The sequence below is a fragment of the Neoarius graeffei genome, chromosome 3 (assembly GCF_027579695.1).
Source record: "Neoarius graeffei isolate fNeoGra1 chromosome 3, fNeoGra1.pri, whole genome shotgun sequence".
Taxonomy (NCBI): Eukaryota; Metazoa; Chordata; class Actinopteri; order Siluriformes; family Ariidae; genus Neoarius; species Neoarius graeffei.
The window spans coordinates 52,755,899-52,781,983 of NC_083571.1; the positions used below are offsets into that span (position 1 = coordinate 52,755,899).

General features: G+C 43.9%; 1 protein-coding gene across 6 annotated transcripts in view; it reads right to left on the minus strand.

Annotated features, from left to right (window-relative positions):
• Nucleotides 1-20,614, minus strand: part of tox4b (TOX high mobility group box family member 4 b) — a 98,760-nt gene extending 78,146 nt beyond the window's left edge. For 4 of the 6 annotated variants that reach the window (XM_060916986.1, XM_060916983.1, XM_060916987.1 and 1 more), the window contains exon 1: nucleotides 8,344-9,131. In XM_060916986.1, the coding sequence (XP_060772969.1) occupies nucleotides 8,344-8,448 (105 nt within the window). In that variant the 5' untranslated portion in view covers nucleotides 8,449-9,131. Of the gene's footprint in view, nucleotides 1-8,343; nucleotides 9,132-20,520 lie in introns of those variants that run through there. The other 2 variants (XM_060916989.1, XM_060916988.1) reach the window with 1 other exon arrangement.
• Between the last annotated feature and the right edge of the window lie 5,471 nt (nucleotides 20,615-26,085).

Consider the following 26,085-nt stretch of genomic DNA (forward strand, 5'->3'; position numbering starts at 1 on the left):
GTGTTATATAGAACTGTATGTCTTATCAGCACATCGAGGATCTTCCACCGGAGGCTTTAGCAAGTACTCGTAACAACACTACACTTTACCCTTTGCCATGCGTTGTTAGGGGACGGTAGCAAGTACCCCGATGACCGACTTCAAGAATATGTAGAAAAAATTTAGAAATTATACTTTCCAAAAGTCATTTGAGCTTAGTGTATTGCATTTCCATTTATATTGTAGGTTCTTGCTGATGTTTTTGCGGAGAATGACGCAGCTGCTGAATCAGAAGCTGCAGAGTTTGTATGTACTAGTTGTGAACATTCACATTATTATCAATCTCATTTATTTAAAATCAGATAAAATCATGCCATCATGATCACTGCTTAAAGTACCAGTATTTGGTTGTTGAAGAGCTAGCACTAGAGAGTTCACCAGCGTTTTCATGCGCCATTTCCATTGAGTAGAACCAGAGTAGAACAGCCAGTGAACCGCAGCGTGTTCTTCCGCTGATGTCACAGCATGGCCGCGAGCCACGGACCCAGTTTTCTTGCGCTGTGCAATTAAAAGTTGGATATTCGCGTAACAGCTTCTTTTCACGTAATTATAACAGAAATCTAACATGTTTGCCATGTTGTATAGTTTATTTAAGAAATTGCATAGAGTCATGTTCGTGTCATCAGCCCTTTAAGTAGGACTGCGTGGACAGCGATGTCCAGGTGTCACACGTGATAGCGACTCTGTTTGCTGACTGCATTTTCGTTCGTATCGCGTCTTTCACAGATGTATACATCATGGGTATCACAGTTTCAGTCAGATGTTTACGTTGCACCATAACGTAGTGTGGTTCGAGTACCTGAATCCTTCATTTTCCACTACCGGGTATGGGCGTAAACCTCTGCAAACAAAAGTCGCGATGGCCTCGGTTATCTTTATGGCCCGCGGAGACTCTGATAGTAATGCTAGCCGGTCCTTTAGTTTCTTTTGGTTTGCTCCGGGCGGCTTGTTGTCGGAAGCTAAGGTTAGCGTAGTGTAGTACCTTGTCAGGTGGTTTCTGAGGTTTGCAGTATTCCTACAATAACTGAGCTCCGCTTGGCACATCTTGCAAACTACCTTGGTTTTATCAAGCTCTTCGTCCTCCGTCGTTTTAAATTTGAAATGATTCCACACGTCAGATTTCATTTGAGACGGCTTGCCGAGCGGTGTTTTCGCTGCCTCAGCTGTGGCTCTGGCCTCAGCCATTTTGTGCGCGTGCTTGAACGTCACGACGTACGACTGCGCAGCTGCGTCATCACGCACGAGACGGCTGAGGGAGGGGAAAAAAAAAAAAAATCACACAACACGCAAGATAGTGTTGTGGGAAAAAAAAAAAAAACTCGATCTCATGCCCTGTGAATCGATAGTGCGAAATTTAAATGAAATCGATCCAAAATCGATTAATTCGATTTTTTTTACCCAGCCCGACTAATTAAAGCTCTGTTTTCTGCTGATAAAACTGAACTCTAGCGCAAACACTCTGCTTCTCACCTTGCAGGAGCACTGGCAAACCTACGCGACAAAGCAAATCCAGACTGGGCACCAACACTCTGTATTAGGACACCGTAAGATCAAGACGAAAACTCATCTCGCAGTATCAAGAAGCAACAGGAGAAATGAAAGATCTGCCAAGAACGCCAGATTAGAAGCAGCGCAAACCTGAGCGAGTTTGGATCCACAAGGAGAACAATGTGGGTCAACTTTACCAGGTGAGATATCAGTGACGCCGTTCCAGTAACTTCATTTTGCTTGTACGCTTTTTTTTTTGGTATTCAATCGGTGGTCACGAGGCTAAATCCTCTGTATAACTGGACGTTTCAAAGCCACAAATATCAACTTTTTCTCTGAACCTTGACTTGGCAGATGACTCCAGAGAATCAGAATATTTCGAGAAAGTCAGAGATGCGTCAGTTCTTGTTCGCACGAGACGGCATTTTGGATTTAACGTGGTGGCGGATGCGTACGTCGCACTGTTTGGTCACGTGTTTGCAGACGAATAATACTTCTTCGACTTGATTTTTCAAGGATGAAAGTGGAGAATATTTTTTCAGAACCCAGGGGAAACCCTGCATCGGGTTTCGGGACCGAACCCTACTGAGGAAACATCACACACACATTTTATATAAAATAAAATCGATGCCCTATTGATAAACTCATCCCATCTGAACAGGACTAATGTCCTGCTTTGTCGTCAGAGCAGCAAACAACCACTAACTTCTACCAGGAATAATGAAAACCCGGCAGCACTACAACCACGAAACGCATCCATCCATTATCTGTAGCCGCTTATCCTGTTCTACAGGGTCGCGGGTGAGCTGGAGCCTATCCCAGCTGACTATGGGTGAGAGGCGGGGTACACCCTGGACACGTCGACAGGTTATTGCAGGGCTGATACACACAACCATTCACACCTACGGTCAATTTAGAGTCACCAGTTAACCTAACCTGCATGTCTTTGGACTGTGGGGGAAACCGGAGCACCCGGAGGAAACCCACGCGGACACGGGGAGAACATGCAAACTCCGCACATGCCCCTTTTCCACCAAATCAGTTCCAGGGCTGGTTCGGGGCCAGTGCTTAGTTTGGAACCGGGTTTTCTGTTTCTACTGACAAAGAACTGGCTCTGGGGCCAGAAAAACCGGTTCCAGGCTAGCACCAACTCTCTGCTGGGCCAGAGGAAAGAACCGGGGCAGAGTCGTTAAGACCAAGAACAATTGCAAGACCATGAAAGGTCGCCGTTTTTAAGCGACGAGAAGCAGAAGCTGTACAAACGCGAAGTCATCCATTATTGTTGTTGTTGCTGCTTCTTCTTCTCCGTGTTGTTGCTTCGATATTCGCGCCGCCAAGGTTTATGCAAACACAGCGACGTAACTGACGTATACAGCGACGTAATGACATGGCTCCCCTTAGCACCACGAGCTATGGAAAAGCAAACTGGTTCTCAGCTGGCTCGCAAGTTGAACGAGTTGTGAACCAGCACCAGCCCCGAACCAGCCCTGGAACTGATTTGGTGGAAAAGGGGTATCAGAAAGACCCTCGCCGGCTGCTGGGTTCGAACCCAGAACCTTCTTGCTGTGGGTGCGAACCACTACGCCACCGTGCCGCCACATCAGAAACATTTAGTATGTCACGTTTCAAAGCAGAGGTTTCCTTCAAGTCTCGAGCAGTGAGGACAGAACAGGTTATAACCCCTGATTAAACCCTACAGAGGACATTTTACAACCTCTAAAAGCCAGAGTTGTTGTTGTTTGGTGAAGTTTTGACAGTTTTTGAACTGTATCAAACCCGCTCTGATATACTTTACTATTGTTCTACTTTATTATTATTGCGACTTTTATTGAACTGCATTTTCAAACTGCTGCCGGAGCTTCGCTTTGCCCCAGACTGAATTAAGATCCAACTTCTCGTCTCTACTGCAAGGCCTTTTTGACTGCTCGGAAGCCAAATACAACCTGCTAGAGACTCGTTCCTTGTGTGGCCAATTTATTGCTTCCTGGGACTTTGCTGTGAGGGTTTAATCACGGAGGACGAGCTGAGGGTTGGGTACCGTTTGGGTTTTACTGATACCAGTACTAAACCAATGCTTCAAGGTAGACTGGCCTTCAGATTTTAAGTGTAGGTCATAAAGCGAATTTTCCCCGACACCCAGTTATTTCTGTTTAGTGGACCGAAAGCTACCGAACGCGATTCACAGACTTCCAAATTTATTATTATTTTTTTTTAACAGAACAATTAATGAATTTAGAACCATGTGGCCCAAAATTCTCCGCTATTTTTTCCTGCTTCCCCATGACCCAGTACACGATACTACGTCATGCATCACATGGCGGGCTTTCCCCGTTCGCACAAGGCATTGTGGGATACAAATTTGAAACAGGAGAGAAAAATAGAGGACGTGAGCGTGCCAATGAAACGTGAAAGACCGACTACAGTCACGGAAAGCGAGAAGAAAAGACGTTGTGTTGCGAAGGAAAGGAAACGAGCACCTCGGCGTGATCAGCTGTTCGTTTAGCGACAGAATGATGGAACTGTCAGTGCACGGTCAAGGTAAACCTGTAGATGGCAGTAATGCGACACTGTGGATGCCAGCTGCCGTAAAACCCAAAAGAAGGTAAACCTGTGCATGTGGACTTCCTCTGTCTGCGCGACGCGAGTGACGTAAATATATGTTATTTACCAGCTGGGAGGGCCGTATGGTGAAATACTGTGACTGAGGTCTTGAAAGTACTGAGTGAGCCCCTGTGGGCCGAGGTCACAGTATTTCACCATACGGACCGACCTTAAGCTGGTAAATAATATATTTATTTTTTTCTTTACCAAATTCTAACAGAAAACGAGAGCGCCCGAAAGGGAAAACCGAGCCGAGACGCCATTTTGAATCCTCATTCACGGCTGTAATGCAAATTGCTTCCTCCTCGGTATACAAGTGCACTTCCATGGCAGGAAAAAAAAAAAAAACTACATTTTGCCGCCTATGTAGTCCCCTAATTATACAAAATTGAGTCATTCAGGATTCAGCCATGTTTTTGCTCGGCGTCAGCAACAGTTAGAGGTTTTTAGCTTTCTCCTGAAATGTTTTATTTCTTCTTCCTCAGGGTAGTAAAACTCGCTTTCGCTGTGAACACTGTCGTTATCACTATCCATGCTGTAAAATTAATGCTATTCTCCTGAGAAATGCTGGCAAAAATTTAAGATTTTTGATAATCTTAGAAATAAATCTTATTAAAAAAAAAAAAGATAAATGTTGACAAAAAATGCTACTATGTTTGTTGTTGTGAACGAGCGAGTCGCCAGAGGTCCGTAACAGGGGTCCGTATCGTACGGACCCGCTCGGCAGCCAATCAGAGCGCAGGAATGTGATGGAAACCGGACCGCGAAAAAAACAATGCACATTATTTGCTCGGGAATCCCCTCACTACCCCGTCAGTGGTGTAGTGGTTAGCACTGTTGCCTCACAGCAAGAAGGTTCTGGGTTCGAACCCAGTGGCCGGTGAGGGCCTTTCTGTGTGGAGTTTGCATGTTCTCCCCATGTCTGCGTGGGTTTCCCCCCACAGTCCAAAGACATGCAGTTAGGTTAACGTGGGGTGGCCTTGGGCTGAGGTGCCCTTGAGCGAGGCACCGAACCCCTGACTGCTCCCCGGGTGCTCTGGTGTGGCTGCCCACTGCTGTGGGTGCGTGTGCACATGTGTTTTCACTGCTTCAGATGGATTAAATGCAGAGGATGTGCTTGAAGTGTGCATGTTACAAAGAAAGGTTTCTTCTCTCTCTTAAATAACTTCCCAGCCACAGAATGGCCTGATATTTTCTGAGATAAACATTAAGAAAGAAAGCACAATTTTCTTTAACCCATCTGAAGCAGTGAACACACGCGCGCACACACACCCAGAGCAGTGGGCAGCCACACCAGAGCGCCCGGGGAGCAGTCAGGGGTCAGGTACCCCACTCAAGGGCACCTCAGCCCAAGGCCGCCCCACGTTAACCTAACTGCATGTCTTTGGACTGTGGGGGAAACCCACGCAGACACGGGGAGAACATGCAAACTCCACACAGGCTGCTGGGTTCGAACCCCTAACCTTCTTGCTGTGAGGCAACTGTGCTAACTACTACACCATCATTATAATCACAATGACCAAATTTCACGAAATCGAAAGGCCGTCTAGTTCAATAAACAAAAAACGAATAAAATCGAGGGTTGACATTTAAGAAGAGCTTCTTTTTTTCCTGATTATGACATGCTGGGCTTGTTTTAAACATGTTACACATCCACGTGTCAGAATCCTTTCAGGTGAAATACACCCAGACTGTTTAGCTTGAGGCATTAGGTTAACTGGTGACTCTAAATTGACCGTAGGTGTCAATGTGAGTGTGAAAGGTTGTCTGTGTCTATGTACCCCTTTTCCACCAAATCAGTTCCAGGGCTGGTTCGGAGCCAGTGCTGGTGCTGGTTCACAACTCGTTCAACTTGCGAGCCAGCTGAGAACCAGTTTGCTTTTCCATAGCTCGCGGTGCTAAGGGGAGCCACGTCATTATACGTCAGTATACGTCGCTGCGTTTGCATAAACCTTGCCACGAACATCGAAGCAACAACAACAACACGGAGAAGAAGCAGCAGCAGCAACAATAATAATGGATGACTTTGCGTTTGTACAGCTGCTGCTTCTTGTCGCTTAAAAATGGCGACCTTTCGTGGTCTTGCTATTGTTGGTCTGAACAACTCCGGCCCCCGCCACTGACGTACGCGGTTCTTTCCTCTGGCCCAGGCCATCCTTAAAAAAAAAAAAAAAAATCCGTTTCCTGTCCACCGGGTGAGCAAAAAAAATTTCAGTCGGGAGGGAGGGATTTTTTTTTTATATATATGGATGGATAAGAAATCGCAATGCTGTGTTTGCTTTTTCTTTCAGTACTTTATTACAAAAGCAGACACATTTAATAAAATGACAGTTTAATCAACTGAAACTTGTACAAAAACTAAGTTAGCATTTTAAATGCTGACTGAAACATTTGCAAAACTTTTACAAAGGTACTTAGAATGTCTGACACACGGACTTTTTGTAGTTCTGAATCGAGCGTTAGGCCTAGTGCGGATGAAATTACACTATTAAAATGATCACTGAATGATTTGTTTTTCTGAATCTTTACTATTTTGTTGTTCGCTAGAATACCATTTTGCCATTTCACACTTAAGCGAATGTTTGAAAACTCCGGATCTCCTTCCTTCATGGTGGCTGCTATTTTTTTGTGCCGCATGGCGCATGCGCAGAGCTGATTCGATTCTATATTCTGCGCGGAATGCAGGGCTTTCCACAAGCGCCGGCTGCCGGTCATACAGCCGACTACACAATTAAGTCCAGCCGGCTACTTTAATGACTTATTTTTGTAGCCCACAGGCTCTAAATATTAATTTTCGATTTTAATAAAATTAAATGTTTATCTAACGGACTGACAATAATGTCAAACTGAACCGCACTCATTTAAGTTGTGATTCGCGCTGTTTGTACCGATAACCACAAACTCCCCGCCGACTTTGTTGATCAAGGGAGAGTAACTCATCCGCGGCCCCGACATGCGGTGTGTGCGCGCGCGCACTCGGCGGAGGCAGTAGTGTGTCGGGGCCGTCGGAGGGAACAGCAGAGATGACGCTTATTTTGTCTCCGGTAAACCAGTCTTCTCTCGTTCAGTTACGTGCTGGCATCAAAAGACGCCGTTGGTTGTAAATGAACCCAAGCTGAGTGGTTGGAGTGTATTTTCATACACAAATGGAGAAAATGTTGGCTGAGTGTGTAATTGTGTAGCCCCACTACAGACCGTTGTCGTTGTTAATTCATAGCATGCTCAGCTGCGTGAATGTGTCATGCACCGAAAATAAGAGATTTACAAGCCAGGAACGCCTCATGATGCAATACGCAAGAAAAGAAAGATGATTTACTGCCATTTTACTTTGTATTTGAGTAAAGTGAATAAATAAATGGTCTGTGGAAAATACAGTTAACCCTGGGAACTGCGTGCACAGGAGTTTATTTTGTGTTTACTCCTCCCGGCTGGCTACTTATTTGTCATGGCTGGCTAGTATGAGCCTTAGTGGAAAGCCCTGGGAATGTCAAGTTCGATTTTAGATTTACGGACCTGAAAAAAAAAATGTCGAAAAACCGGCATTAAAAAAAAATTTTCAACTGCACAAACGGCACTCACCCGGCCGGTGGACCGGAAACAGAACATTTTTTAATAATGTCCTCAGCAAAGAGCTGGGGGCGGCACGGTGGTGTAGTGGTTAGCGCTGTCGCCTCACAGCAAGAAGGTCCTGGGTTCGAGCCCCGGGGCCGGCGAGGGCCTTTCTGTGTGGAGTTTGCATGTTCTCCCCGTGTCCGCGTGGGTTTCCTCCGGGTGCTCCGGTTTCCCCCACAGTCCAAAGACATGCAGGTTAGGTTAACTGGTGACTCTAAATTGACCGCAGGTGTGAATGTGAGTGTGAATGGTTGTCTGTGTCTATGTGTCAGCCCTGTGATGACCTGGCGACTTGTCCAGGGTGTACCCCGCCTTTCACCCGTAGTCAGCTGGGATAGGCTCCAGCTTGCCCACGACCCTGTAGAACAGGATAAAGCGGCTAGAGATAATGAGATGAGATGAGACTAGTTAACTGCTGGGATCTGAACACGTGTAGAGTTTACTGGCAGTGCTCCAGAAGGTGCAGGGATGCTCATGGTGCCCGTTCTGGAGCACCACAGGGTAAATGCTCTCCAGCCCGGCGGAATGACCGACCGAGGACACTTTATAGAACCTGTAAAGCCAGAGCTGTGATGTTTGGTGAAGTGTTATGACGGTGATCACCTTCTGAACTGTATCAAACCCGTTAAAGGCTTGTGCGTCCAGGAACTCGGGGTCCCCCGGCTGTCCGGTTCCGTCCGTCAGATCCGAGTAAAAATTCAGATCCATTTTATGACCGGTGTGAGCATGCGCACAAAAAAACAAAACAAATTAAACAAAACCAAGTCTGAAGCAGAGAGTGGTGACGCCGACCGAGTGGCGGAAATCCTCCGGGTCGGACTGAGCGAGGCTGCGGATGCGCTGAGAGTCTGTGAGGCCCTGGATGGCCCCCAGCTTTCCTCCAGGGCCACAAATAACCCGGGTTAAACCCGCCCGCCTCACTCACTGCTCTCCCTCACTGCACCTCATGGCTGACGCAGACTGCGGTGCACAGCACAGCACACCGCCGCTGAGGCGCCTCTGAGCCCCGGGAGGGGATTCAATCCGAGACTACTTAATAAAAAAATAAATCCGGAACTCCAGCGTGGATCTCTCTCTCTCTCTCTCTCACAGCAGCGCGGACTCCTGCACAGCCGAGCAAAGGCGTGCTAGTTAGCAGATTAGCTTAGCTCAATGCTAACTGAGATTCCATTTGAATGACAGCCACATGGAGGGGGGAAAAAACCCCCACAAACAAACGCACTTTACAGAAAAAAAAAATCCCACGTTTCACACCGCGTCCGATATCAACCACGCCACCACGTCTATTCCCGACACGTTAAAATATTTAAAAACTCTCCGATACCGTTAATCACATCACCAACCCCTCTCTCTCTCTCTACAGGATCCTCAATCGAGCCCGAGACACGGATTCGTCAGAGTCCGACCTCAGCATGGAGGCGCAGCAAAGGGGAGTCAGGATGCTCGGAGTATTTCACGCGTGTTGAATAAAACATTAACCTCGACAAACTGGACAAGAAACCACATCAATACCCGATACACGCCGTCACTACAGCGATAAACAGTCAACATCAGGACAAAATAGGAATCACGGTTTTCAGAACTAAACACGCCACCCCTCCTTACTCCTGAGCGGTGGAACAGTCCGATCCGGCAACACGTCTCAAATCCGAGTCGACTCTGATTCAAAGAGTCGGCTGTCAAATGATTCTTGATTCCAAAATACACCAAGATAATCTTAGAGAGTAAATAATGTAATATTAAGTACAAACTGCTATGATGGTGTTATAAAAGGATCTTGACACGACAAATTATGATATTCTCCACTTCTGTTGTTCCTCAGAAACAACTTCCTTCTTTTAATTAAAAAAAAAACAAAAAACCCACCACCACCACTACTACTACTACTAATTAGGAGTGATAGGCTATTTAACTTTTTTTTAATTCAGCAAATTATTATCTTTTAGGTTTAGTCATGAGCTTAGAATGCGAGACAGTCTTTTACCCCGTCCACACTAGGGATTTTGTACCGATATGAAACTACTTTCGTACCGCAACACCTGTCCACACTAGCAACTATACCGGTACTGTAGCGGTATAACTGTATCGGTACGAAACCCACAAATGTATGGGTTTCGTACCGGTACAGTATCGGTACTGTAGCGCTTCGCTGTAGTGTGGACAGATGAAGCAGTTCTGTATCGATACAAATATAATGCGCATGTGGAAAGTCACACACCTCAATCGATGTCTTAAATCGCTGAATAAAATAGTGAAGAATGGAGATGCGTTTTCTTTGTTTCTTTCTCAACTGCCTCGCGCGTTTTATACAATTCGACTGAATAAATGACCACCAGAAATACAGACTGTACACTGACAACAAAAAGCACACACACGTTGTTTCATCCGCCATATTCTCGGAAGGAAGTTACTCGGTAACCACGGAAACATTTCGCGCACGCGCATTTCAACTACCGTGAAAGAAAACCGCAAACATTTCTCGCTAGCGTGGACAGATGCACTAAACTGTACCGGTATACTTTGTATCGATACAGTTATACCACTTTCGTACCGGTATAAGTGTGAACACAGCATTTGACTTCGACTTGACTAGTCCCATTATAAGCACTTAAATTTGCATAAATTAACATGTTTGCAGATATATAGTTAACATAAGTGTATTACAAAGGTGGAACTGCACGTGTAAGTATTGCACAGGTATTATTACTGGTATTACCCAGGTATATTGCACAAGATAATCATTCTGCAAGATATATTTGTTACTTACCAGCTTAAGGTCGGTCCGTAGCATGCAATTTTCAAGGCCGAGGTCACGGTATTTCACAATACGGACCGACCTTAAGCTGGTAAATAATATATTTATTTTTTCTTTACCAAATTCCCACAGAAAATGAGAGCGCCCGAAAGGGAAACCATATGTTCACCGATGAGACAGCCATCGTGGGGTGTATCAGGGACGACAGAGAGGAGGAGTATAGGAGCCTGGTGAGGGACTTGGCCATGTGGTGCAACAGGAACCATCTGCAGGTCAACACCTTGAAGACCAAGGAGCTGTTCACTGACTTTGGAAGGTCCAGACCAAGGTCACGACCAGTTCTGATCGAGGGAGTCGAGGTGGAGGCTGTGGATTCCTACAAGTACGTCGGGCTGTGGCTGGACAGGACTTGTAACACTAACCAATTGTACAGGAAGGGACAGAGCAGGCTATACTTCCTGAGGAGGCTGCGGTCCTTTAACATCTGCAGGAAACTCCTGTGGATGTTCTATCAGTCTGTGGTTGCCAGTGTCCTGTTTTACACCGTGGTGTGCTGGGGGGGGGGGCACATCCAAGAAGGACACATCCAGGCTGGACAAACTGATCAGGCGGGCCGGCTCTGTGGTCGGCATGAAGCTGGACACTCTGGTGACGGTGGCAGAGAAGAGGTCTATGGACAAACTATTGAACATCGTGGACGATGCCGGTCACCCTCTGCACACCGTCATCAGCAACCAGAGGAGCCTGTTCAGTGACAGAATGCTCCTTCCCAAGTGCAGGACGAACAGACTCAAAAACTCCTTTGTCCCTCATGCCATCAGACTGTACAACTCCTCTCTGGGGGGGAACAGGAGGACAGAGGACGGGAAGGAGCAGTAGCCTAGCCTGACTAAAAGCAATACCGGACAATGTGCAATATCTCTCCTGCTGGACTTTTTTTTCCCCCTATCTTTTTAATACATTTGTATATGTAAATAATTTATTTATCCAGAAGTTTTCTAAAGACTTAATTTATCTAGAAGTTCTCTCTTTTTTCTATTCTATTCTCGGTTTATCCCATAATGATGCTACAGGAATTGTAATTTCCCTGAGGGAACCCTCCCAAAGGGATCAATCAAGTTCTATCTAATCTAATCTAATATTTACATGGGCGTAGCGGATGCGGGGTACATGTCCCCCGCACTTCCCGTATTTGTGCCCTCTGTCCCCTGCACTTTTTACAGACATTACAACCACTCAATTCATTTTTAACATGTGGAAACGCGTTTTTCCGAGCCGCCTCTAAACGCATCATGAGCAGGCGGAGCTAAGGCGGCAAACAAACCCCGCTGTCGTGTGTGATCAGAGACGCTTTAGAAAATATTGTACGAGTCTCTTTGGTGTGATTCAGATCTGGGCAGCGCTTCTGTATGTTCAGCAAACCAGCCAAGAGGCTAAAGACTTTAGACAGTTTTTTCCAAACAAACCGTGTAAGTTGAATAATGCTGTTGAATGTAGATAATGTTTAGCTAAAAGATGACAAATAGATGTCAATTTAGTTAGTTAAGCTAGCTAGCTAACTTAGAGGCGGCAGTAACTAGTTACATTTACTCCGTTACATTTACTTGAGTAACTTTTGGGATAAATTATACTCTTAAAGGGCTGATGACACGAACATGACTCCATGCAATTTCTTAAATAAACTATACAACATGGCAAACATGTTAGATTTCTGTTATAATTACGTGAAAAGAAGCTGTTATGCGAATATCCAACTTTTAATTGCACAGCGCAAGAAAACTGGGTCCGTGGCTCGCGGCCATGTTGTGATGTCAGCGGGAGAACACGCTGCGGTTCACTGGCTGTTCTACTCTGGTTCTACTCAATGGAAATGGCGCATGAAAACGCCGGTGAACTCTCTAGTGCTTGGGTGGCCAACCCGCGGCTCACGAGCCGCATGCGGCTCTTTGCCCGGTGTCATGCGGCTCTTACGTTCATATCGAAGTTTGTGTTTGTGGGGTTTTTTTATGTGCGTGTGCGCTTTGCTTGAGTTCAGTATGGTATTTTCGTCAAATGTATCTTCGCTTTGCTTGGGTATATTACGGTATTTTCAGGTCATGTCAAATGCGCATGTGCGTGAGATAATCGCTAAGTTTTTGGGCAAGGTGTGTCTTGTGTCAAGTAGCCTCTCAAAATGGCAATGAAAAAATGCACAGCAAAACGAAAATATGAAGACGAACATAGGACATTTTTAACAGAGTGGGAGAGTTTATACTTTTTTGTTGAACGTAATGGCAAGCCATTCTGCCTTATATGTCAGTCGTCATTAGCTCATTTCAAAGCTTCCCGCCTCCCTGAATAAGCAAGGAGCCAGATATGCAACACTAATTGAAAACCTGCACGAAAGCTTTGTAACCCGGTTCCGTGATATACAACTGAAAAGGCCACAGGTTACGTTCCTCGTCGACCCATTCAATGCGGAGACGGACTGTTTGAAAGCCCCGCTTGTCACAGATGAGGCTGCGGCTGAGTTGGAGATGATCGATCTTCGTGAGGAAGACCAACTGAAACCTGTTTTGAGGGAAGGCACCATTGAGTTTTGGAAAAGTGTGCCATTGGAAAAATACCCGAATGTGAAACGGGCTGCGCTTAAGATACTGTCAATGTTTGGGTCAACATACGTCTGCGAGTCTGTGTTCTCTACCATGAAACACGTGAAGTCAAAGCATCGTTCTGTTCTGACTGAAACCCATGTGAAAGAACTGCTTCGAGTGGCAACGACGGAATACAAGCCAGATTTGAAGAGGATTGTTCAAGGCAAGGAATGTTAGAAGTCCCACTAAGCAACATGCATAGTAAGTGCACACAATATTGATTGCTGTAAATGACTGGCCTGTGGTATTAGTACTGACTGAAGGAGTAAATTTCTCACATGTTGGCGTGTGACATTTACTATTAATCAGGCTGAGCAGAGGTGCGTGTTGAGCGTGAGCGTCTGTGAGGGAGAGCGGGGGCGATGTTCATGTGCGGTCATGTGTATGGTGTGGCTTTTTTTTGGTAATGCCATGAGTCCCACTAAGCAGCATGCATAGTAAGTGCACACAATGTTCATTGTTAAAAATGACTGGCCTCAGTCTGTGGTCTTAGTACTGTAGGAGTAAATATGTTGGTGTGTGACATTTACTATTAATCTGGTTGAGCAGAGGGGTGTGTGTGTGTATGTATGTGTGAGAGAGAGAGAGAGAGAGAGAGAGAGAGAGAGATGGGTGATGTTCGTGTGCCCATGTGTATGATGTGGCTCTTTGCGACAATACAGTAAAAAATGTGGCTCTTGGTCTCCAACTGGTTGGCCACCCCTGCTCTAGTGGTAGCTCTTCCTCTTCTGGGAGTCTAGAATTGTGTTGATCTCTTCCGAATAGAATCTATGATAGCCTACCCTCTTTACCCTTTGCCTCTCGTTGCTAGGCGGCAGTTACATGAAAGCCGCAAGCTTTCACAAGCAAATACATGACTGATATCACGCCGACTTTATGATTACATTTATGATTATCATGTAGAATCTATAGCTCTACGTACCTTTATCTTATGTCGTTTCACAACACATGTTCTGACAGGAGGACTGTCTTTGGATCCGGCATAGCTACTAGTAGACCCCCTCCGGAATACTGGCAGTGTTGCCAGATTGGGAGGAATCCCGCCCAGTTGGATACTGCTGACGTTTTCCAGCCCAAAATATGTTCAAAACCCACCAAAATGCACTTGAAACCGCCCAACTGGGCGGGAAACCTCCCAATCTGGCAACACTGTGTAAGCACTGCTGATGGTAGTAACGCACGTTTGTGCTGAACTGAACACCCAAGAGATTCTTTTAAGCTGGGAAGGGTGTCAAAACAATCCAAATCAAAGTGTTCAGAGCACAGGACAGATGTTGGTGAGGGCTCCCACTTGTCACGAGTGCGCCTGACTTGCTTCACCCACTTCGCATGCAGCTCGGGATCTCTGGGAAACTTGAATAAACTTACCCCATCCTTGTGGGTTTTGGAGCAAAAGCCGGCAACACAACGCGAAGGCATAATAACTATATATATAATAATGTATAATACTAATAATGACAAACTGAACACCTGTCGCATCAACAACAAACTGGTAAGTTAGGAGGAAGGTTCTTTCGCTGACGTCATATAGCTCCTCCTCCTCTTTCGTCTCCTGGGTGCTGCAGCCCTGTCAAATTTGCCCAAATAGCCGCGTTTTTTATCATAACTTGTAAAATAGGTGCCTTCGTGAATTAATATATGGATCATCGGAAATTACTTTTTATGTTATAAAACATCGCCAAAGATGTCAAAAACGTGTCATCAGCACTTTAAGAGTTGTTTTGCTGCAAAATACGTTTTACTTTTACTTGAGTAACATTATAGAGGATCATCAACAAAGAGACAGTCACTTTTTACTTAATGCAACTGTTATTTTATTTTGATTATATTATTGTTTCTGCTTGGGTCTAAAAGAAATCTAGAACTGATGATATTATTTTGTAATATAGTTAATCAGGAGAGCCTGTAGCCTTCGATTCCCTTGGTTCAAAAGGGAAATACTGACACGGATGCTTAAAGACGTAGTTTATATGTAATTTCAAAGAGACTTTTTGTTTATTATTTATTTATTTGCAGATATTATTTGACTACTGTATTAGGCAGCAGGCACAGGTCCTACCATTTTTCTTAATTGATTAATCTTAATGTTGATATGTTTATTGTTGTGTCACTTTCACTTGTCACTTCTTGACATTAAAATAAATTATGTGGCTTGTTCGCCTGTTACCTTGTCACTTCCACGCAATTTTGGCGCTGATCATTTTAAACAGGAATGGTGTTTTACAGAACTTTTGGTGTTCAGTGTTGACATTTGGCACTTAATTATCTGGCTGTAGATGCTCCAGGGTCATTCTATGTCAACTCAACCAGACTCTGGCAGCTTTAGGTTTTAGATTTTGATAGCAGATCATTTTAAAGAACTAAAGTCGGTTCCCTGCTGCTGTGCTGTTTGTGGTTATGTGGTTCTTTAGCTGCTAAGGAGAGGTGCAACTGAATGCGAGAGGATGATAAATCACTCAGTAGACCTCTGAACAATTTGTCCCCCTCACTTCTAAAATGATGGCTACACCCGAATATTTAGAACAGGTTTTCGGCTTTCCCCTGAAATGTTTTCTTTTATTTCGTCTTCCTCGGGGTAGTAAAACTCGCTTTTGCTGTCAAGACTGTCGTTATCGTTATCCATGCTGTAAAATTAATGCTATTATACTGAGAAATGCGAAAATAAATGTTGACAAAAAATTGCTACCATGTTTGTTGTGAACGAACGAGTCGCCAAAGGTCCGTAACCGGGGTCTGGATCGTAGGATTCCGGACCGCTCGTGAGCCAATCAGAGCGCGCGATTTGATGGAAACCGGACCTACTTGCTTACACAAGATAATCATAACAGTTTGTACTTGAAGGGATAGTTCGGGATTTTTGACATGAATCTGTATGGCATCCCCATTGATAGTGTCGTGCAAACACACTGACCTTACCCCTGACAGCATCCTGTGAGTCCAGTTCTTGTCCAGTTTTGGTCCAGACGAAAGTAGTCCGGCAAGTTTGTTGGGGTCACGAAAGTAAAACGTTTTTCGTCTCAAAACAGTATGTGTTCAAAAGAGTGATATATTTGCATCACAAAACCGTCGTCAAATAAAAAGTCAGACCTCGAAATCGCTTGGCACTATTTTCTCTCCCTTCTTATCACTGCGCGCTGCTGGCTTCATCCAGCTGCGGCTCCAGCTTCAAGGATAAGCTGGAGCCGCATAAGTAGGAGTCCCGGCGGGTGGTTTGTGTTTGATTCGTTTATATCCCGACCTTGTCAGCTGTCAGATTTATGTTCATGGACCCGGTAAGCTGGTAAATAATATATATATATATATATATATATATATATATATATATATATATATATATATATATTTTTTTTCTTTACCAAATTCTAACAGAAAACGAGAGCGCCCGAAAGGGAAAACCGAGCCGAGCCGCCTCACGGCTGTAATGCAAATTGCTTTCCTCCTCAGTATACAAGTGCGCTTCCATGGCAGGGAAAAAGAAACTACCCTGACTGCTGCCTATGTAGTGCCCTATTTATACAAATAGGAGTCATTCAGGATTCAGCCATGTTTTTGCTCCGTGTCATGGCTGAATCCTGAATGACTCCTATTTGTATAAATAGGGCACTACATAGGCAACAGTCAGGGTAGTTTCTTTTTCCCTGCCATGGAAGCGCACTTGTATACTGAGGAGGAAAGCAATTTGCATTACAGCCGTGAGGCGGCTCGGCTCGGTTTTCCCTTTCGGGCGCTCTCGTTTTCTGTTAGAATTTGGTAAAGAAAAAAAAATATATATATATATATTATTTACCAGCTTACCGGGTCCATGAACATAAATCTGACAGCTGACAAGGTCGGGATATAAACGAATCGAACACAAACCACCCGCCGGGACTCCTACTTATGCGGCTCCAGCTTATCCTTGAAGCTGGAGCCGCAGCTGGATGAAGCCGGCAGCGCGCAGTGATAAGAAGGGAGAGAAAATAGTGCCAAGCGATTTCGAGGTCTGACTTTTTATTTGACGACGGTTTTGTGATGCAAATATATCACTCTTTTGAACACATACTGTTTTGAGACGAAAAACGTTTTACTTTCGTGACCCCAACAAACTTGCCGGACTACTTTCGTCTGGACCAAAACTGGACAAGAACTGGACTCACAGGATGCTGTCAGGGGGTAAGTCAGTGTGTTTGCACGACACTATCGATGGGGATGCCATACAGATTCATGTCAAAAATCCCGAACTATCCCTTTAATATTTCATTATTTATTCTATAAGATAGAATACTGCTATGATGGTGTTAATATAAAAGGCTCTTGACACGACAAGTGTGTGATATTCTCCACCTCTGTTGTTCCTCAGAAATACAACTTCCTTCTTATAATCAAAAAAAAGAAGAAACCTTTATTTGTCACATGCAAACTTCAAACACAGTGAAATTCATCCTCTGCATTTAATCCATCTGAAGCAGTGCACACACACATGCACACAGAGCAGTGGGCAGCCACACTAGAGCGCCCAGGGAGCAGTCAGGGGTTCGGTACCTTGCTCAAGGGCACCTCAGCCCAAGGCTGCCCCACGTTAACCTAACTGCATGTCTTTGGACTGTGGAGGAAACCCACGCAGAGAACATACAAATTCCCTGGCCGGCCACTGGGTTCGAAACCGGAACCTTCTTGCTGTGAGGCGACCGTGCTAACCACTACACCACCGTGTCGCTCAAAAAAACAACCCAACACCACGACTACTAATGGGTAATTAGGAGTGATCGGCTATTTCGCTTTTTGTATTCAGCAAGGTTTAGTCATGAGCTCAGAATACGAGACAGTCTTTGACTTGGTCAATGAAGCATTCGACTTGACTAGTCCCATTATAAGCACTTCGACCACAAATATTCGATTCAACAAATTATTCCATACCCCATATGTATCAACAGCAAACTAGAACAAATCCAGATCTCTAATTAAATAGCAGAACAATAAAACAGCGACACTTGAATCTCCCATTAAAGGATATGGGACATGAAACATAAATGCACGCTATATCAGTTTCTTTCCATTAAAAATATGAAATAATTGCATCAACAAATACAAAATTATCTATTAAATTCAGCAAAATCGTTATATTCGTGATGATTATATGGCATTTCTGCTCGAGCTCTGATATGCATATTTTACAACCGGAAGAGCCGCTGTCACGTGATCATACGTCACAAAAACTTCCGGGTACAGCACAAGCGGGTAGATGAATATGGAGAAGTGTGAATCGTGATGATGACGAATGCGACAAAATAGTTTTTGTGTCTTGGATGACAAGAAAATTGTTTCGTTTTTAGAGTGTTTAACGTACATTGAACATCATGGTGTATTGCGACCTCCCAGTCAGTCAGACGCGCTGTCACTCCTGTTAGCAATGTAGCTAGGCTCAGCATGGCCAATGGTATTTTTTGGGGCTGTAGTTAGATGCGACCAAACTCTTCCACGTTTTTCCTGTTTACATAGGTTTATATGACCAGTGACATGAAACAAAGTTCAGTTACACAAATTGAAACGTAGCGATTTTCTATGCTATGGAAAGTCCGCACTATAATGACAGGCGTACTAACACCTTCTGCGCACTTCGGCAGCGCATTGATACCTTCACTCGGAGTTGTACCATTATTTTTTAGACAGGGCAGACGGACCAGGGCATTCGCCCACCTGGCCGTGCCCGACGAGGAGCGCTCTCGGCCGGCTTGGGAGGCAGACGGCAGCCCCTCCTGGAAGTGTGGTTTTACCATGGGCCTCATGCGGTAAGGATTAGTATTATAATTTTGGGTGTATCAATTATTGATTATCATAATTCTGACTCGTTTCGCCATTTTGAATGTTTTCATCTCGGACTCTGGAAGCATTGTATCTCAATCAATCTCGAAAAATATCAGCAAAAAAAAAAAACTAGCTTGCAACGGACTTTAGCTAGATCTATGATGAACTTTCAATGTATGATACAAAAATAATACTTCTTTCAACAGATCATTAGCCTTTGAGCAGAATTGTTTTTAACTTACCAGGAAGTGTTATGGAGCCGACCGCTTTCAGTTTCATGGGGATTGAATGAACTCTCACTCTCAGAATCATGTGACCCGTCAGAGTAAAGACAAGATCCATGTTCATGTGAATTTCCAGCTATCGGTTAGAATTGATAGGGTCTAACTTCACATCTCTGTGAAACATCGGGAATGTCACTGTCGATGGTGTCCATTTCGGTAACCTGTTTACATTAGATACCCAAGCGCTGGCTCCTTGGAAAGTTTTTGTGACGTCACGGGTCACGTGACCGCTTAGCTAATTAACGAATCATTGTTTTACGCTGATGTATAAAAAAGTTGAATAATGTGATGATTTTCACATTTTTGACGCCCTGCAGTGATTTCGATGGCATTTCTTATGTCCTTTATACATAATTATACCCAGAAAAAAATCCATGTCCCATATCCTTTAACTCTGCATCACTTGCTTAGAATCGACTCTCTAGCTTTCGAGTCGACTCTCAGGTCCAAAGAGTCGAGTCTGAGAATCGATTCTTTCCTGAAATGAGACTGGACGCATATTTTTCACTGAGAGCAGCTTCTATAGAAATGATTGTCCATTTTACACACACAGGTGAAAAGTAGTCCTTTAGAAGAGATTCCTATCACGTCTGAATCACAAGAAAACAAAGAAAGTTATGGATTTATTAGTCTATATAAATAAATAAATACAATAAATAAATAAATAGGCTCTATATGCAAATACCCCAGTCTGGCAGTTCTCTCACTCACTTACTCAAAAAAAAAAAGTTTCTCTTTATATATTTCCAACAATCAAAGCAAAGCCCCAGTAAGCATTTCTTAATATTAAGTCTGATTAGTGTTTACACCCCATTCCAGTGGCTCAGACCTCTCCCATGGAGTGTGCTTCAGGAAACTCTGAGCTAGAAAGGGCTGGAAAGCTTTTCAAACTCAACACAAGAGTGAGATTTGAGTGAGTGATGATTCAGTAGCTAGTTTTGTCTTTAACTCACATTTATTAGCTTTGCACAGCAGCAGAATCAAGTGTGTGTTGGTCTGAAGTGAGACTGGTGAGTTAAATCTTCCCAAACAGTGTAAAGGAAAAGTTTTCTGTAAGCAGATAGATAGATAGATAGATAGATAGATAGATAGATAGATAGATAGCATGCTATATAATAAAGCATTCGTTAGTGACTAGCTGCTAGGAAGCTAGCTAAGAACAAGGAAGTAAGTTGATGGTGTGCGTTCGGGCTTCTTGGTGGCTTTGTAACTCCTGATCTCCTGGATTTCAGAGGAGTAAAGTGTGAATTAACATGTCAGGGTTGGCCGAGGGAGCAGACACATGAGCTATTGACATTGATTAACTCTGGACTTCTCCTCTTACCTCCATACTCGCCCTGAAAACGACACGGTTTCTGCTTCAAAACTCCAAACAAAGCGACTCTAACAGCTTAAAAAACACAACACTCACAACATGGCTTCCGGGTTCAAAGCGGATGTGACGTAAGCTACCGCCGCCTTGCTGTCGTTTTTAACTAGGAACTCGTTATTGTCCAACTTGGAACCTCTTGCTTTCCGTACTGCCTGCAAATCAACTGAATTACTGACTAATCTGTTTAAAAAACGTGATGCTTGGTTAGTTATAGCTCCAAAAATGTCATGAAAGAGCATGACATGAGCTCTATTCACTGAATCTCTCTGTCTCTCACACACACACACACACACTGCTGAGGAAGTGTAGAGTAGAGTGGGGGAAAAAGCCCCCCTTAAGGAAAATTCAGTTTTTCTCCAAGTTGAAATGAACCATAGTTTTAATCATAGTTTTTGACAACAGTGACATGAACAATAATGCCACCTAAAGTTTGCCTAAAGTTAATTTTTTTTAAAACAAAAACAAACATTGTGCCAAGGGGGCCTATTACCCCCCCAGTGGGGTAAAAGGCCCCCTGAGGTGGGGCAATAGGCCCCCCCTTACGAAAATTAACCATGGTTTTACTATGAAAACTAACCATGGTTTTACCATGGTTTATAGTTCTTCATGGTTTTCATGGTTTTTTGGGTAACCATGAAAACCATGGTTCATGACTATGGTTTAACCATGATTTAACCATGGTTTCACTATGGTAAATGTTAATGTATCTGGGCTGTTAATCGAGATCCTTCTCTACAGCATTGACTGTTGGATGAAAGCATGGTAATACTACAGTTAGTGCATCCTTTTAAAAACCATACTATCCCTTTTTAAACTAATTTCATAGTTACTATGACCTATTACACATACAACTATGATGCTACCACAGCTACTGCAGTACTATGGATAAACCACAGTAATGCTATGGTTGGTTCATAGTACTTAGAATCACCATGAAATACCATAGTAGAACCATGGTTACTACCATGGATAAACCATAGTAATACTATGGTTGGTTCATAGTACTTAGAATCACCATGAGATACCATGGTAGAATCATGGTTACTACATAAAAACCATGGTAGATTTTCTTAAGGGCCCTCACTCAAAAAAAGCTGTTTGGATAGCAAAAGTGTTTACTTAAGCCTATAATGTGAAAGAAACAAGAAAATATCCCTGAATTAATGAATAGATGCATTATTTTATTATATTTTGCATTTTAACTTCAATTTTTTTTATTTCAATTATTTTTAATATTAAGTTCAAATTACTTGCTTTACTCAACCAGGTAAGCGAGATGTTATTAAAAACGATGTATCTGCTATTCAGAAATGTATGAAATACAGTAATTATGATAAAAGGAAACGATGCCCCCTGGGGGCCATTTACCCCGCCATTAAGGGGGCGTTTTACCCCACAGACTACACTTTTACAAAAAAGGGTCTTACTTTCAAAATGTGATTCAACTTTTTATACCTAATGTATTTTTTTTAACGTACTGACTTGTCTACTCATACCACATACACAGCTGTGATATCTGACGAAATAGCAGCTATCTAAATACAGTTTTACTGATATCTGAAAATTATATCACTTACCATGAAATTTGATTTCTCTCCGCTGCGTTGCTGATATGCGATCCACAGTGGATATTTGTATATCCCCGTTGTCAAGCCAGTCCATAGCAACAATAGAAATGTAACTTTGCGCCATCTGGTGGTTATTTTGGGTAAATCAGGCCAGGGGCGTATTACCCCACTCTACTCCATACACTGCAAAAATGGCCTTTCAAAAATAAGAAATAAAAGATTAAAACAAAGCATATTTGCTTGAATCAGGTGAAAAGAAATCTGCCAATGGAACTAGTCAAATTTGACTTGGTAAGATTTCTTAAAGTAAGATGAAAAATCTAACCTGTTTTTAGATGAAATAATTCCAAAATAAGATTGGGGAACTTATTATGCAAGATCTGATTAACTCAAAGTAATCAAAATAGCTCTTATAACAAGATCGTACTTCTTACATTTAGCCATTCAAGTCATTTTTATTTATTTATTTCATTTTAAGGGTATTTCACTTAAATTCATGACCAAGTCTTAGCAGTAAAAACTGAATTTAAGATAAATATACTAATATTAGGCTTGTTAAATTCTACAACTAAGCATTGCTAGCTTAAAAGATTCTCCTTTTGTGACTTGTAATTAGTAAAATACTCTAGATATGAGACCAGAGACTATCTTGAATCAAGTTGACGACATGTGTAACATTGCAACAAGTTTATTTTTTTTCCCATTTCAACATCTCATCTCATCTCATCTCATTATCTCTAGCCGCTTTATCCTGTTCTACAGGGTCGCAGGCAAGCTGGAGCCTATCCCAGCTGACTACAGGCGAAAGGCGGGGTACACCCTGGACAAGTCGCCAGGTCATCACAGGGCTGACACATAGACACAGACAACCATTCACACTCACATTCACACCTACGCTCAATTTAGAGTCACCAGTTAACCTAACCTGCATGTCTTTGGACTGTGGGGGAAACCGGAGCACCCGGAGGAAACCCACGCAGACACGGGGAGAACATGCAAACTCCGCACAGAAAGGCCCTCGCCGGCCACGGGGCTCGAACCCGGACCTTCTTGCTGTGAGGCGACAGCGCTAACCACTACACCACTGTGCTGCCCTGCCCTGCCATTTCAACATTCAAACATTAAAACATCTCTTAAGATTCCACTTCCCCAGGACCTCAGGCACCAAAAAATAAAAATAAATAAAAATAAAAGTCTACGCATTTTGACTTACAGTGCTGACACAACGCCAAAGCAACAGTGCATTTTGGGGGCAAGATTCAAAGATTTCAGTAAAGTTCATTTATTCCCAAAACAAGCATACTTTGTTTTTTTTTTCTTGAAACAAGATGAACCGCATTTGACAAATGTCCAAAATGTACTTACTTGTTTTAAAAAAAACTTGTTTTATTTTCAAAGGTGCTCCAAATAAGACTTTTTCAAGACATTTTTTCTATACAAGATTTTCAAGACGGACTGTCGAAAAACTAGCCTTTCTAGCTAAATGAGGTTTTGCTTGTTGGGCAATTATGTCTTATAATAAGGGTGGCTAGATGTTTTGACTTGAAAATAGACAAATAAACTTTAAGATTTTTATTTTTTGCAGTGTAGCTGATACTGAATGTAAATTGTTGACTGCACTTATTTTCTCATCTCATTCTCATTATCTCTAGCCGCTTTATCCTTCTACAGGGTCGCAGGCAAGCTGGAGCCTATCCCAACTGACTACGGGCGAAAGGCGGGGTACACCCTGGACAAGTCGCCAGGTCATCACAGGGCTGACACATAGACACAGACAACCATTCACACTCACATTCACACCTACGCTCAATTTAGAGTCACCAGTTAACCTAACCTGCATGTCTTTGGACTGTGGGGGAAACCGGAGCACCCGGAGGAAACCCACGCGGACAACATGCAAACTCCACACAGAAAGGCCCTCGCCGGCCCCGGAGCTCGAACCCAGGACCTTCTTGCTGTGAGGCGACAGCGCTAACCACTACACCACCGTGCCGCCCCACTTATTTTCTCTCATGTTAATATGAAAATAAGTATGTTCAAAACATCAACCCAAACACACTGGAATATACTTGAATACACTGAGAATGATGGTGGTGTAGTGGTTAGCAAGAAGGTTACGGGTTCGAACCCAGCGGCCAGCGAGGGCCTTTCTGTGTGGAGTTTGCATGTTCTCCCCGTGTCTGCCTGCTCCGGTTTCCCCCACAGTCCAAAGACATGCAGTTAGGTTAACGTGGGGTGGCCTTGGGCTGAGGTGCCCTTGAGCAAGGTACCGAACCCCTGACTGCTCCCCGGGCGCTCTGGTGTGGCTGCCCACTGCTCTGGGTGTGTGTGTGTGTGTGTGTGTTCACTGCTTCAGATGGGTTAAATGCAGAGGATGAATTTCACTGTGCTTGAAGTGTGCATGTGACAAAGGTTTCTTCTTCAGCAAGAAGGTTCTGGGTTCAAATCCAGCAGCCGGCGAGGGCCTTTCTGTGTGGAGTTTGCATGTTCTCCCCGTGTCCGCGTGGGTTTCCTCCGGGTGCTCCGGTTTCTCTCACAGTCCAAAGACATGCAGGTTAGGTTAACTGGTGACTCTAAATTGAGCGTAGGTGTGAATGCGAGTGTGAATGGTTGTTTGTCTCGATGTGTCAGCCCTGTGATGACCTGGCGACTTGTTCAGGGTGTACCCCGCCTCTCGTACATAGCTTGCCTCTGACCCTGTAGAACAGGATAAGTGGCTACAGATAATGGATGGATGGACACTGAGAATGAATTTGCATGTGCATCAATGAGAACGGGGATGAGAGTGTAGTGAAGCTGCAAGGAGCAGGTGTAAAGAAAGTTGGTGAATTCAAGTACCTGGGGTCAACTGTGCAGGAAAATGGGGGCTGCGATAGTGAGGTGAGAAAGAGTGTGCAGGCAGGATGGAGCAGTTGGAGAAGGATTTTGGGAGTCGTTTGTGATAGGAAAGTCCCAGCAAAAGTGAAAGGCAAGATGAATAAGACAGTAGTGAGACCAGCTGTGATGTATGGATTGGAGACCGTACCCTTAACGAAGAGACAGGAGGCAAAGTTGGAGGTGGCGGAGTTGAGGATGTTAAGGTTTGCGATGGGAGGTTGGACAGGATAAGGAACGAGCACATCAGAAGGACAGCACATGTGGAGAGCTTGGGAATTAAGCTAAGAGAGATGAGACTGAGATGGTTTGGGCACATCCTGAGAAGAGATGCAGAGCATGTTGGGAGGAGAATGTTGAGGATGGAGCTGCCAGGCAAACGAAAACAAGGAAGGCCAAAGAGGAGATACATGGATGTGGTGAGAGAGGACATGAAAGTGGCAGGTGTGGGAGAGAAGGACGCGGAAGACAGGGAGCGATGGAGACGAAAGATCCGCTGTGGCGACCCCTAACCGGGAGCAGCCAAAAGAAGAAGAATGAATGAGAAATGGTCAAGGTCTTTTTATTTAACATTTCAACCACATACAGTTGGTACAGTACACAGTTAAAACAAAACTACGTTTCTCCAGGACAATGGTGCTACATTAAACATCACAGGACTACAAGTCTACATATAACAACATAAAGTGCAACACTGCAGAGAGTAAATGACACAATAGACAAACAATAAACAGACAATAAATGACACAACAAAGTGCAGACACAAGCAACATAAGGTGCAGAGTTGAGTGTGCATATTGAGGTAGTATATGAATGGGAATAAATAAATGTAAACTTTGTGTGTGCGCGAAAGACATTGTAAGGCAATAGTGCATTATTGTCCACTGTATGGGGCGGCACGGTGGTGTAGTGGTTAGCACTGTTGCCTCACAGCAAGAAGGTTCTGGGTTCGAGCCCCGTGGCCGGCGAGGGCCTTTCTGTGTGGAGTTTGCATGTTCTCCCCGTGTCCGCGTGGGTTTCCTCCGGGTGCTCCGGTTTCCCCCACAGTCCAAAGACATGCAGGTTAGGTTAACTG